The sequence below is a fragment of the Lissotriton helveticus genome, chromosome 2_2 (genome assembly GCF_964261635.1).
Source record: "Lissotriton helveticus chromosome 2_2, aLisHel1.1, whole genome shotgun sequence".
Lineage (NCBI taxonomy): Eukaryota > Metazoa > Chordata > Amphibia > Caudata > Salamandridae > Lissotriton > Lissotriton helveticus.
In genome coordinates, this window is record NC_136060.1 from 306,271,900 (window position 1) to 306,286,812 (window position 14,913).

A 14,913-nucleotide genomic window follows, 5' to 3' on the forward strand; every position below is an offset into this window, starting at 1 on the left:
CCCAATACCATGGGGTCGAATTGCACACAGATACTGTGGAGGAAGATTTCTTATTGGAAACTTTTGACACTACACAAAGGTCCACTTCCATTCCATTTTGCCAGTGCTTAAGGGGGTCATTAAGCATGCAACAGAGGTATTTAAAGATCCTGTTAGGGCTTGAGTACTCAACCCCCGCATTGAGAAAAAAATACAAAGCTGCCCCTACAGATCCAGTCTACATTACAGGCCCAGCACCGCTAGATTCCCAGGTAGTCTCCAACGCACGTAAACGTGCCAATTCACAAACATCAGGTGAGGCCTCACCACCAGATAAGGAATCAAAACTCCTTGACGCCTCCGGCAAACGAACAGAGTCACAGGCAGCTAACATATGGCGCATTGCCAATACTCAAGCGCTATTGGCAAGATATGACAGGGCACATTATGATGAACTAGAATCCATAATGCAGCATCTACCAGATAAATATAACAAGCATTTACAATGCAATAGGTCTCGGGATAATTAAGTTTGAGCTATAGGCATTGCTAAATATTGCACCACCAACTGCAACAAAAGTCTTTACATTGTAGGCCAAGAAAATGTGTATTTATTTTTGTAGCAATGGTGGCATGCTGCGCTTTAGATGAATATGTTTAAAAGTAAAGTGCCTCATACTGCGATTGCTACAAAAGTTAATTGTGGATGCGTTAACAAATGATGTGTGCACTGATGGCTGGCGGTGTGTGTGCCTGTTGAAATTGTGCACTGACGGCTGGTGGTGTGTGCCTGGTGGAAGCGTGCACTGACGTGTGGTGGTGTTTGTGCCCGGTGAAATCGTGCACTGACGGCTGGTGGTGTGTATGTCTGGTGATAGCGTGCACTGACAGCTGGAGGAGTGTGCCTGCTGAAAACGTGCACCTCCTACAGCACCACTCAACCCCCAAGGCCTACATCACCATCCAATCCCCACATCACCATCTAATCCCCACCGCGTTCAGCACCGCTCAACTCCCAACACCTACAGCACCGCTCAACCCCCACCGCGTACAGCACCACTCAACCCGCAACGCCTACATCACCACTCAACACGCAATGCCTACAGCGCCACTCAATCCCCACCGCGTACAGCACCACTCAATCCCCACCGCGTACAGCACCACTCAATCCCCACCGCGTACAGCCCCACTCAACCCGCAACGCCTACAGCACTACTCAATCCCCACTGCGTACAGCTCCACTCAAGTTGACATCTCACCTTTGTCTTTGAATGCACAGCAAATGAGACAAGATAAAAGCTAAAATATACCTTTATTTCTCATTAATTTTCTGAATGAACAGAACACCTGTTCTTTGTCAACCAGACCTCTTCAACCGGCAGGCCCTAAAAACAGTACTCCTTGACAAAATCTGACTCGCCATAGCAGCGGATTAATAGATTTCTCGCAGGGTGTTACAGCAGGGTCAACTATTTGGTATGCTTCTTTCACAAAACTAAGTAGGCCGTACCAGCATTTTGATTTTAGATGGGGTACCCCTTACCCCCCACCTGTCCAACCCCATCAGGGGACCCAACATTTTGTGGTTGCGGTGCCCACGTAACCAAGGTCAGCGTACTGCCCAGTCTGAATACCCCCTTCCTCCCACATCTCCACCTGCCAAGGGCATGTTCTGGCACGTCCACATTAGAAAGGCAACCACTAAACTAAAGCAGATCTCGAGGTGATACTCAAGGAACTGTTGTATGCTGAACCCATCCAACCAGCTTTGAAGATCTATGAGCCAAAGGCTTTTGGCTCTGCATTATACGGTGATGAATTATGAGGGTATTCTAACTACTAGGAGCTGATAAAACCTGGTCTTCCCTCCACCCAGTACTCCATTGTATCCACTGTTTAGCGACCAGAAGGTCACAAGGGTGGTGCACAAAATCTGTTTACAGCCACTCCTTTTCCAGAGACGACTTTGGACTACTACTGAGCTCGCTCATTATGTTGATAGTGTGAAGGATGTTATGAAGGCTGATCACTTTAGTAAAATCCCTTAGCTCAGGAATTTGAAACTACAACTCTACTCCCTTGGACTGCATGATTTTTGGGACTGCCCGACCATAACCGCTTTTCCAACTAAGGCTGCACTGAAAAAGAAATGTTAGTCATATACTATGACTGAGGAATCATGGAGACCCGATAATGTCCATGTATTCACTGGTCAATCTAGCACTAAGTCTGGAAAGGGGGTTGTGCCATTTTGATATCTGGTGACCTTTCCTCTACACAGAAACCTGTATTGTCAGTTTCCTGTAGGCACCTCTACCACTAAGGGTGTTCACTTGTGGATGGGTTGGCAAAGGAGAAACTTGTTGTCCCACCTGCCTTTTTGCAAAGGAGAGCATCTCCCAAGTATTGTTTGCCTGTTCAGGCTATGTATCACCTTGTCGCACCTGGCTTGCACCGGCATGTACACTACTTGGAGTACGTACCCATAAAGCGGCTTTATGCATGCCTGGATCGGATCTTCTCCCAGCTTTAGTTATTTCCATCACTAAGCTTCTGAGTGCAATGTGGGTGATTTGCAGCAAAGCTTTGCATCGCCATGTTACTTGAATGGACAACAGTGAGCTATGATTTTGCACTCTCTGGTCTCTTTCTAATTATTTGACATAATGATATTCCGTTGCGTAAATAAGAGGTATATTTGTCATATATTTTCTAGATAATTTGTCAATACAAGTATTTTAACTCTGGAATTGGTTTTATTGATGATGTAATATGAATGTTTAAAAAAATTGGATGTTTTTAGAATGTTCTACTTTCATGGCCATGGTGGCTGAAATAAAGTAATTTAAATTGAATTGACAATTGGTATGATGACTTGCAGGAAGTTAGTGGCCCTATCACCTCTACCGAGACATCCCATTTCTCTCCTCCTGGACCCGCCACAGACTAATTCACCAACAACCTGGACAGACCTCTGCTTAGCCTCTCCTCCTATATGACAATGCTTTGGAAGGCACTTTATTAGGGTAAACCTTTCTGTGCACCCTGTCAGCCAACAAGTTGATGGGTGCCATTATCCTGCTCCCAGCGACCATTGGTTCCAATCTGATCATGTTTCTCCTCCTGACTAGGAATCTAAACATTTTGTAAGAGGGTCTTTTTGTCGATCAGCCTAGCCTTCTGCTCTTTCAACACCACCTGCTTGTTGGGGAAAAGTCTGACTCTACCCTCAAGTGGTTTAAAGAAAGCACAGCTATAGCTCGCTTTTTTGCCCACTTCGCCCATCCTCACCAACTGCACCAATTTAGCATTTTTGAAGCAGTACCCCATATCTCCAGCCTGTCCAACCCCATCAGGGAACCCAACATTTTGCAACTGCAGTGCCCAAGTGGCCATGGCCAGCGTACTGCCCAATCTGAAACCCCGCCCTTTTCATCCACATCCCCACCTGGCAAAACATTTTAGTGTGCCCTCGATGGAGCACAGCCATCCTGTGGGAGGCCGAAATTCAATGATTCTTTCGGAGTTGGCAGGAGATCACAACGGACAGGTGGATCCTACAAATACTGAAGAGGGTACCTAAGTGCTGCACCATATCTTATGCCACCCTTAAGGAACCCACACAAACATGCTACACAGACTGCCTGATACAGTACAAACCATGAGTAAAAACATGACATGGCACACACCTGGGAGCATTATATATTATGTGAGGCCATATCTGCATGAACAGATATTCCCCTGTGATGGCTAGTTCTATTACTAGATATTGAAAGTGAACAGGGAAGCCATCTTAAGGTATGTACTGGGCACTGGTCGAAAAAAGTTACCCAGCTACGTAATGGTTTCACTAACACATAAGGTATTTGGTATCAAACACCTCCTTAATAAACACACATTGATTCCAGTGATGGCTTTATTAATGCATTCACCCGGAGGGTAACTTTGAGGTACCCCCTGAACCCTACTAGTCCTCTGGTGTGCTGGCAGACTAGTCTTGTCCAGTCTTACACCACAGGCGTGTTTCTGAGCCCCTAGGAGGTGAGAGTCCAGCTCAAGTCAGGAACAATGCCTGCTCTGTCAGGAGGTGTTTACACCCCCTCCAGCTGGAAGGATAGTCAGTCAGCATATCAGGGCCAGATGCTTCAAAGCCTCTGCCGCCTTTGATGTGCTTCCCCAAACCTGGAGTATGCCACCCCCTGCCATGAGGCCCATATGGCACCAGGACAGGCAGGAGATTAGATAGTCAGAAGGCGTGTTGCACTGCCAGGCTAGACACATCTCCTGACTGGCTTGGCTGCTACCCTTCACTCCCCTCAACACCCCTAAACTGAGTATTTAGGTGGCCCCCTGACACCAGGAAATCAGAATCAGACACAAGAAGAGGACTTATCAGAGCGAAGAAAGTGAGAACGGAGTGCCAGCTGTGGACTTTTTACCACCAAAACCCTGCCTGCACCTGTCCCGACAATCAAAACAGACTGACTCGTCCTGCTGCTATGCATCTGCCAAGAACACTGGTGGGCTGCTAGCACTTCACACATTTCCAGCAATCTCCCTTGGAGTAGAGAAGCTATTCCCCTGCAGGCACCAAACAACGTTCTGCCGCCCCTAGATTCTGCCGGCGCAGCAGCCACCCAATAAGAGGTCTCCATGCTCCAGAAGATCAGATCCGTCTCCCCACCAAGTGAGAAGATGCCAGGACCAATTGGAGCCGAAAAGCACCAATACCCTGGGGTACCGGACCTCTTGAAGCAACCAAAGCCTGTTTGAGTCCGGTCCAGACTCCAAGACCAAGCAGCTGTTAGGGGACATAAGCACCGCAGATACCCACTGCAAGAATGGCCCAGCTGTCCCGCTTTTTTGTCTTCTCAACCCGCAAGACAGACAACGTGAGTGCCCATGACTCCCAAGCCCATCTGACCTAACCACTCTGCACCCGATCAGACCAGGTTAGGAGAACAGACTGTGCTCCCTTGCTCCCAGGGCCCTCCTGAACTGAGAACCCCGTTGGGAGCTTCTGGACTTGTCCCCAAGTCCGCCTCTGCAGTCTGTTTCTAGGTGGCCCCCCTCTCTCCTTCGCTGTAGCGAGTAGATTAATATAAAGTATATATATACATAAGCACAGTTGAACATTTGTAAAGGCTTTATAAATTGGAAGCACTTTGAAATTGGAGGCTAAATATTAAGATGGTATTTTTATCTTGATTTGTGGGAGCAGCACAAGTACAGCAAACAGAATTTAGTATGAAAGATTTGTGGTCTCAGTAAAAGCTGTGGTATGCCCAGTCAAAAAGGGCATGCAATAGGAGCATAAAACACAATATGATAGTCTATATTCTACCATATCCCTTCGCCTTTTAAAAATAAAACTACATTTTTAAAAGCTTCTGCCTTCCCATTAATTTGATTTTGTTTCTTAATTTTTTTGTTTGTGAATGAAATAAAATATTTCATAATTTGTGTATTTGTTTGATGTATACTTATTTCTGTATTTTTTGTACCTGGTTTTCAGTAGTGTTTCATTGGGGGTCCACAGAAGTCGAAAGGTTAAGAACCGCTGTTCTGTGCTCTGTATATCACAGGCCCTCTATCCACTTTACCAGAGCGAAGTTGTCTTTACTAGCTTTCTCAAGACATTTATTCATATGAGAGATTTATAGGTCCATTACATGTGCTCCACATTCTTCAGGCATCATGCTGTTGACACTTTACACCCAAAACAATTTATATTTCAGTCATGTGGTTCAGAGATTGAAATTGCCCAAAGGTTTAGAGTAAGCGACACCAAGGACGTTGGCATACACACAACTTTCTGATGACTCTGTTGCTTGTAGTCTGTAGAGTTGTATCATTTAACTTTGTTGTACAGAAGGTAAGCACAGACTTGCTCATTTTTACAGAGCATGTGAATTTGCAGGGTTTTCTGTTGTGTTCAATTATATAAATCATTACTGAATTTACTCACAAGTTAATAATGTAGACCGGCCTACAGACTAACTGTAGCACTCACCATAAATGTAACTTTTTACTGCATGCATGTCTTCAACTTGGTCTCTATTTTGCTACTTTGAGTTTGGATGAGGGTGAAATTGGATGGAAGTCCAAGATCGTGGATACCTGAGCTAACTTTGAAGTCTTCCCACTGTATGTTCCAGGGCTCGAAAAATCCAAAAAATGGTACTAATCCTGCAGGACTAGTGCCTTGAAAAATCTCCTTGACCTAACTGCAAACTACTTGACCTCCGTCTCTGAAAGCGGAGCAAATGTGACAAGATTTAAAGGCATCTGTATTGCTCATTAACTTTGTGAGCAATAAAAAAAGCATTTAAATCTTGTTTTCTTGTCATTTTTACTCCATTTTTACAGTTAGAGGACAAAAGATGGTTTGTCTTCCTACTCGTCAGAAAGGGCGAGTATGACCTAAAAACAGCTCAACCTTGTTAAATTTAGCTCGCATATGCGAGCGGTCGAGTGGATTTGTCGAGCCCTGTGTTCTATCCGTGTACAGACATGCTTGGTTAACAGATGTAATATATTGGTTTCCTAATGGCAGCTCAGACCCAGAATTAATGTTTGTAAAATCCTGATTTGGGACTCCAAATTTAGAAAGGAACGTATAACAGGTGAATCTCTATAATAACTTTAGAGAAATGTTCCTCATAGTTAAGACTATGCTAGAAATGTTGCCCTGTACTTCTCTACAGGTGCACACTGTGTGCATAATTCTAGTATCTAATGGTTAGGTCGAAAAGTGGATTTTGTTGCATTCTGAGACATTTAAATATTGTCCTACCACCCACATATTTATGTTCATGGCCAGACTAGCCTAGATCATCTGACTCACTCTTAACCCCAATTGTATGACCACTTGCTTCCGATAAACAAAGCATGAGATTGTCTTAAGCTTGATTGAGATTGACAGTGACATGTATCGGCCCTTAAATGTTCTGCTTGTCACTTTTACAGTGTATCAAAAATCAAATACAAAGGTGGTTGAGGCTAATCCCAGCCTTTCCTCCGTCAACTAAATTTGACTATGGGAAGATGTACTTTTTCAGATTTTTTTAACTTTAATTATATTTGAAGTATATTTTGAATAAATTGAAATGTGAATATAATGTACGCTGTAAAGAGTAAAAAGGGGCAAAAATTTAATTAGATCCAAACAAAATCAATGCATGTTCAATATGTAGTGTATATTGCAAGATAATTGTCTAATGTCCCTGTAATCGATATAAAGATCCCACTCCAATCTTATATGAAATTTGTATGATCTGATAGAGACATCTAGCCTCAAATTATTTACCTTTGACTTTCTCAGGTGTCAGACTGGATCCAGAAGATTTTTTTTTAGCAATACTCTTGCGCACCGGTAGGTAGCTTTGGTCAACTCCGCGTGGTGTTGTCTACACCGCACGCTGTGACGTCCGCTTCACCTATATGGACACCACCTCGGTGCACTGGCGTCAGTTCTTTTATTTCTACAGCTGTTTGCGCAGATCCATGAAGAGAGCAACTCTGACATTTTTTGACAGGGCTTTTTGGACTTTTTGTCAATAGTTTTTTGGTGTAGAATGTCCAAGAAGGCTTCTGGCTCCAAGCCATACGGCGCCTGTCACCATCCCATGTCGATAACGGATCCACATCTGGTGTACCTTGGGTGCCTGGAGCACCACCACGATTCGAAGCTGTGCTCCAACTACCGGGCCACGGCTCCAAAAACTTAGCAGGACTGGTCCCTAAAGCTGCATGTGGTCAGGTGCTCGGCACTGCGTTGTTCGCACTGGAGGTCTTGTTCTCGGTCCCAGTCGAGAGAAAGGTCCAGGCACTGCTCCGGGAGCCAGCCCTAAGTCTTCGTCTTCTGACTCAAAGTCTTTGAGTTGGTTAGGTAAGAAGCACAAGAAGTTAAACCGTGCTTCGACTTCTCCCTGTCGGTCGCCTGACGCGACGCAGGAGTCTCAGCGGTCTAGGTCTCTTTCGACTGAAACTACGCCTACGTCTGCTCCGTGCTTACCCCCCTTCCTGAGAGCCAGAGCGACCCCTGTCCAACTCAAGGAATTCTTTGGCACCATGTGCCTCATATTTGGGTGACCTGACCTTGCCGGCGTGACTTTGGACTCCACAGGTTCAAAGGGGGCTCCATTGATTGCTCGCTGGCGGCTCCAGTGCTTATGACCCCCCCATGGATCCGGACCGACGCTGGCCGTGCCACTATGACCTTCCCCAGCCCAGACACAGAGTCTCCTGCCACCCATTGGTGGTGCCAGCCTTATTCTTATTGCCGACGACCCAGAGCTGGGCCGGCACCTTCCTATGCTGAATCCAGAGCCGACAGCACCATTGGGTCTAGGTCGGTTCCGCAGCCTTATTTTGTAAGGATAGGAATGGAGGAAGATTAGGAGAGGTCGCTAGAACCTTTACAAGACAAGTCTGAACACGAAATGGACTGGTATGAGGAATTGGGTGAGGCCAGTGGACTGGATACTTCTCCATATTCTGGCCTACTTTCTCCCCCTTCCATGGCTACAGAGGAGGGAGCTCCATATGCTGTGGAGGTGAGCAGGGCAGCTGAGTTCCTGGACCTTCAGCTCCCTTTGATGGAAGTCAAGACGAACATCTGGACAGATGTCTGGCAGCCGGGTGTCCCATCCTCGGAATCCCTCCTGCTATTCAATGAGGCCTTGCTGATGTCCTCCTGGGAACCTGGTCTGAGCCCACCTCAGGTACTACTGTGAATAGGACAATCGCCTGCTGCCATCGTCCCGCACCAGGCAACCCAAATTTCCTCACCAACACCCTACTCCTGAGAGCTTGGTGATTACAAGCCTCCACCTTACAAGGTGCTTTCCCTTCCTCACCCCCTGTGCAGGGAATCCAAGAGGCTGGATAGTTGGGGTAAGAAAATCTTTCCTTCCACCAACCTTGCATTGTGGCTGGTGAGCTCCACATGCCTATTGGGCTGTTATTCCCACTCCTTGTGGGAATTGATTGCGCATGTGCTGTCACTGATCCTAGAGGAGGCCCGGCCATCCTCTCCTAAGCGATATCAGACAGGAGAGATGTGTCAAAGTTCGCCATTCGTTGTGCTCTTGACACGACCGAGTCACTTGGCAAAGCAATGTCATCAGTGGCTATGCGACGCCATGCCTGTCTGAGAACTTCTGACTTTTCTTTGAATGTCCAGGCTTCCTCATGGACATGCCCTTTGACGGCACCTGTCTCTTTGGAGACAAAGCGGACATGACCCTAGAGCGCTTTAAGGACTCCCAGCCAAGTCCTTGGCCCTCTCAGTGGCCTCTGTCTGCTTGTGGCTTTTTTCTTGGCTACATAAGGGGCTTTTAGCTGTGCCAGCCGTACCCCAACCCTATAGCAGCACCAATGTCAGCAACCTCTACATAGCCGCTGCTTGTTCTGACCCCGTGGGTCGGGGGGCCAAAGATCAAGTCAGTCCACCCTACCACCCCCGCTCCCTTGCCTCCAAACTTTCCGAGTCCGGCCCTTCAAGATTATGGACAGCCAGATGGTGGCAGGATCAGGCATCACCTCCACCACTGGCTAAACAACACGTCGGACAGATGGGTTCTTCAGATAATCGAAAGGGGCTACTACCTCCCCTTTGAGACTACCCCTCGCTCCATGTCTTCAACTTACGACCGGCTGGCGGAGGATCACCTGACTTTGTTTCAAGAAGAAGTCATGACTCTCTTTGCCAAGTAAGCCAGAGAGAGTGTTCCGGTGCCAGAAGTAGGCTGTGGTTGTTATTCCCTCTACGTAATGATCCAGAAAAAGGACATGGGCCTTAGTCCTATCCTTGATCTCTGAGCCCACAAGTATTTTCTTAAAAAAGAAAAAGTTCAAGATGCTCACTCTGGCTAAGGTTGTGTCTGCCCTAGAACCAGGAGACTGGATGGTAGCGTTGGACTTGTAGGACTCTTATTTTCACATTCCTTTCCTGCCTGCCCACTGGCACTATCTGCGGTTTATGGTAGGCCACGAGCACTTTCAGTTCTCTGTGATCCTCTTTGGCCTCACCAGTGCCCATCGGGTATTATCCTAGGTGACGGCGGTGGTCGCAGCCCATCTGCGCAGATTAGGGATGCCAATCTTCCCCTTTCTCAACTGGCTTTTGAAGGCGGGCTTGCCCCAGGCTGTCATCTTCCACCACCAGACTACAATGAACCTCCTGTATTTGCTGGGGTTCACTATCAACGTACCAAAGTTACACCTGACTTTCTCTTGGACACCACTTTCTTGGAGCTGTTTTGGACACAGTGCAGTTTTGGGCTTATACCGAACCGATGTTTCAGCCTCTATCCTGGATTTTGGTGAGAATGACTCTGAGGCTGCTGTGCCTCATGGTCTCCTGCATCCTGCTTGTGAATCATGCCCGATGGTATATGCGGGCTCCGCAGTGGGACTAGAAGTGGAAGTTCCAGTGGGCACAGCATCCGGGGAATCTCTCCGACATGGTTCGAATCTCGAAAGGGACCTGCAGTGGTGTGTGTCCAACTGCAGTTGGCTCAGAGGCAGTCTCCTCTACCTTCCCCAACTAGATCATACAGTAACGAAAGGTGCCTCACTCCTGGGATGGGGCGGCCATCTGGGAGAGGTGGAGATCAGAGGACCACATTAACGTGCCGGAGCTCTGAGCGATTCGATTTGCATTGAAAATCTTCCTTCGTTCAAGTGTTCACAGAAAACACTACCGTCGTGTGGTACTACAAGAAAACACGGTGGGTGGGGTCGTGGGCCCTTTGTCAAGAGGCCCTGCTTCTCTGGACATGGCTGAACCAGCAGGGCATATCCCTGGTGGTTCAACACCTGACGGATTCTCTGAAACCCTGGGTGGACGAACTCAGCCATCGATGCCTATCGGATCACGAATGGCGTCTTCATCCGGAGGTGGGGCAAGGTCTCTTACAGCAGTGGGGAGAGCCTTGGTTAGATCTGTTCTCCTCCACCGAGTACGTGCAACATCAGCTGTTTTGCGTGCTGGAGTTTCCAATGTGGCTCTTGCTCAGAGACACTTATCGTCTTTAATGGAGCTCAGGCCTCCTTTACACCTTTCTGCCCATACCACTCCTGCCCAGAGTGCTCAAGAAGATCCTGAGCGACTGGGCCCAAGTCATTCTTGTGGCTCCAGACTGTGCACAGAGAGTCTAGTATCCCGAGCTTCTCCAGTTGAGCAACAATCTACCGATCAGGCTGTCCCTTTGGGAGGATCTTTTGTCTCAGCAACAGGGGAGGGACCTCCACCCGAACCTGTCAATTCTACGCCTTCTTGCATGGCGATTGAGGGGCGGCAGTTGATAGCATTCAACCTTCCTCTCTAAGTTTGCAATGTAATTTTGGCGGGAAGGCGGCTCTCCACCAAGACTGTGTATGCCTACCAGTGGAACAAATTTGTGTAAAATATTGTACAGACCGATCTATTGATCCTCTTTTTGATTCCCTCTCTCAGGTCCTACTCTTTATTCTAAACCTTGCCCAGCAGGGATCTGCTATAGGCACTCTCAAAGGGTACCTTTCGGCCCTGTCTGCCTTTTTGAGGCTGCCAGACCAGCCCACTCTATTTAAATCCCCTATATATATAGATTTGTCAAGTGGCTTGTACATATGTTTCCACCTGCCCCTTTCGTCATGCCTCAGTGGGACCTTAATTTGGCTCCCACCTTCCTGATGTGTGCTCCTTTTCGAGCCCTTGTATAACTGCTCCCTCCAACTGCTTACCATCAAAATAGCTGTTTTAGTGGCACTAGCATCTTCCAGGAGGGTGAACGAATTGCAAACCCTGTCATCCAAGCCTCCTTATCTGACTATCTTTCCTGACAAGTTGGTGCTTCGCACCAGGACCTCTTCCTTACCAAAAGTGGTTACAACATTCCACGTTGGGCTATCTATGACCCTTCCACTTTCGACACTACTCCGCATCCCTCTAAAGAAGAGGAGCGGCGACTCCTTCTTGACCCAAAAGAGTGTTGTTGTTCTACCTTAACCGTACAATTCAAGATAGATGACCAACTCTTCGTACGTGGGAGCAAAGAATGACCATGCATTGCAGAAAAGGACGATCTCTCAATGGGTTATCCTTTTCATCAAAATCTGCTATGCTCTGGCCAAACATCAGCCTCTTGAATGCTCATTCTACCAGAGCTAAAACTGCTACCATGGCGTTGCAACGTGGTTTCCCAGTCCTCGACATTTGTCCGGCAGTAACGTGGGCGTCTCGGCACACGTTCACTAAGCACTACTGCTCGGACGGTTAAGTCCACAGGGATGGCCAATTTGGCAGCTCTGTCCTGCAGAGCTTCCTGATCTAACTTGTCCGCAGTTCCTCCTCCGGGGATGGTATTGATTGGGTGTCTATTCAAAGGCAAGGAATCTGCAGCCAGATGTCTCTATCAGATGTGCAAGTTACTTACCTAAGGCGATGCATTATCTGGTAGAAAAATGATGTATATGCAGATTCCTTACCGACCCTCCCATCCTCCTCGAACTGCGAACAGGTTCTTAGGGTCAGGGCTGTTCCCTTTCAGGGCCTTAGTTGTTCAGAAACACACCAAGGTCGGGGCACTACGTTGCTCCTGCTCCTGGTGTGGAAAGTCATGAAAAGAAACTGACGTCAGTGCACCGAAGTGAAGCCTGTGTACGTGACGCGGACATCACAACGGCAGAGACGACTATGTCACGCAGAGCCAACGGACGCGTAAGGGTATTGCCCGAAGAAAAATCTTCCCAATTCTGTCTGACACGTTGTAAATTCAAAGGTAAGGAATCTGTGGCTAGATCATTGCTCTACCAGATAAGGCTTCACCGAAGGTAAATAATTTGTCCTTTTTGTACATTAAATACTTTAATGTTATTCACAGGTTCCCCTAGTGAGGATTCAGAAAAACATGGTGAGAAAAGTTCTACTGATGTAAGTATTTTTAACGACCTATTGTTGTGTTTTCTTTTATGCATTTATTAATTTGGTGGGTGTGTGTGTATAGCAAGTCATGTTGCTTTGCAGGGTCCTCTGAGCATTTACATGCTGTGCTGAATGACAGACTATGTGTGTGAACGATACTTATTCTACAAAATACAGACATTTATTCTGGTTCGAATATTCTTGTATTCATATAATATTCTAAGAATAATCTGTCTTCCCTCTGAGACCCCACTCCAAGCCTGGGGAGCAGGCCCCTGCCTCTCTATATATTTTTTTTAACCTTTTTCCTAGGACTCGGACTGAGTCCTAAGATGGCTTCCGCCACATTGTTGTTGATGTGATGGTAGCCAATCGGATGTTGTCACTATATCTGTTGTCTCCACAGATCCTCAGCAGCTTGAAATATACAAAGTTATTGAGCCTTAATTTAACAAAATTACTGAACGAACCAGATCACAATTAGCACGCTTTCTGCACCAAGACCCAACTTTCTGATTTTCCTATGGAACAATTAGCAAGTAAAATGCGTTTGGGGACACCTCACCCCTTTTTTCTCTGCCCCCTCACATGACTGATCACCCCAAAACTTTACAGTTAGGAGTTAAGGTGAAGAAAAAAAAATTCTGTGAAAATTTCATAAAGATTTGTCAAACTGTGTCAAAGTTATTAGGAAAGCAAAAAACTGCTTTTTCTATCGAAAAATTATCCTAACTGCAACTGCCCATTGGCTATCGCCACTGGGTATTATATGCATCCTTACATTTCAGTTACTCTTTTAATTCCTTTCTTTCTAAATATTGGAACTATATAACATAATATAAAATAAATTAAATAGATGTGATGGAACAATATTTACTTTTTAATAATTTGTTTTGTATTTTTATTTATTTAATTATACTATGGGAAATGTTCAGTGACCTGTGGAAGGCTCTATAGTGTTCTTTTAGTGGTTTCTGACAAAACCCTGCACAAATTAATCACGAATAATATTGTATGCCCGTTTCCTAGCTTTGTTAATAATTCTTTCTGGGTATTGTTTCCCCTAAATTTGAGAGTCAGTTTGTCAGTACCTTCTCATAATTGGTTCTATTTGTGCAGTTACTTCTCAACCTTAAAAACTGTCCATATGGTAAGTTCTTTCTCATTGATACTGGATGGAAGCTATCATAACTTAGTAAGTTATTCCAGTCAGTAGGTTTGTAAAACTCCTTAGATTTTAGGGTTTACTTGCAAGCAAACATTCTCAAATCCAGGAAGGACAATCCCTTGGAATTGATAGCAAATGTGAACTAAGCATGCTACACTTGAATAAAAAAAATCACTGTTTGTAATCTAGAGTGGTACATTCTAGGGAAGTTACCAACGCCTAATACGAATATGAATACAACACTATTTATATACGAACAGCACAGGAGTTACCAATTGGGAAACCTCCTAGTCACAATTAAACTGAGTGGCCTAGGGCTGCACATCAGCTCTTAGAATAGTAGGAGTACTACAGGCACAGGAGACTATGTCATGAAGAGTAGTAGAGCACTACAGGCACATGGAACTATGTCATGTAAAGTCTCATTTGAAACAAAAACGAGCCCGCAATATGTAACTAGGGCAAAATGTATGTAATGATAGCTCTCCTGTATTTTTCTCACTATCAAAAGGTCCGTCATTGCATATAAAGTTTCCTCTATAGGTATCACAGAGACTATACCCTTACTTCTGTCATACATAAAACTTGACATCCCCACAGGGAATCATGGAATTATAATATCCTTGACAAAGGACTACACGTAAAGCATCACTTCTCATACTTTGCCCTGATAAGCAAAGAAGGCCAATGTAAGCATTTATAATGCTGATCTTAAGTTGGACAGAATATTTTTGAGCTGAACTCTCTTGCTTACAGAGAACCTTGCTTTTTCAAAAGATTGCACATATTTTATCGTCTTTGATTTTTATTATCATGAAAGATTGCGCTGCAACTATCCTTTTGTATTGTTCCT

The 14,913-nt window shown here is 45.7% G+C and overlaps 1 protein-coding gene across 2 annotated transcripts in view; it reads left to right on the forward strand.

Annotated features, from left to right (window-relative positions):
- BOD1L1 (biorientation of chromosomes in cell division 1 like 1) overlaps positions 1 to 14,913 on the forward strand; it is a 500,752-nt gene that overhangs the window by 367,620 nt on the left and 118,219 nt on the right. For both annotated transcript variants that reach the window (XM_078678462.1, XM_078678463.1), the window contains exon 15: positions 12,852 to 12,901. In XM_078678462.1, the coding sequence (XP_078534588.1) occupies positions 12,852 to 12,901 (50 nt within the window). The remainder of the gene's footprint in view (positions 1 to 12,851; positions 12,902 to 14,913) is intronic.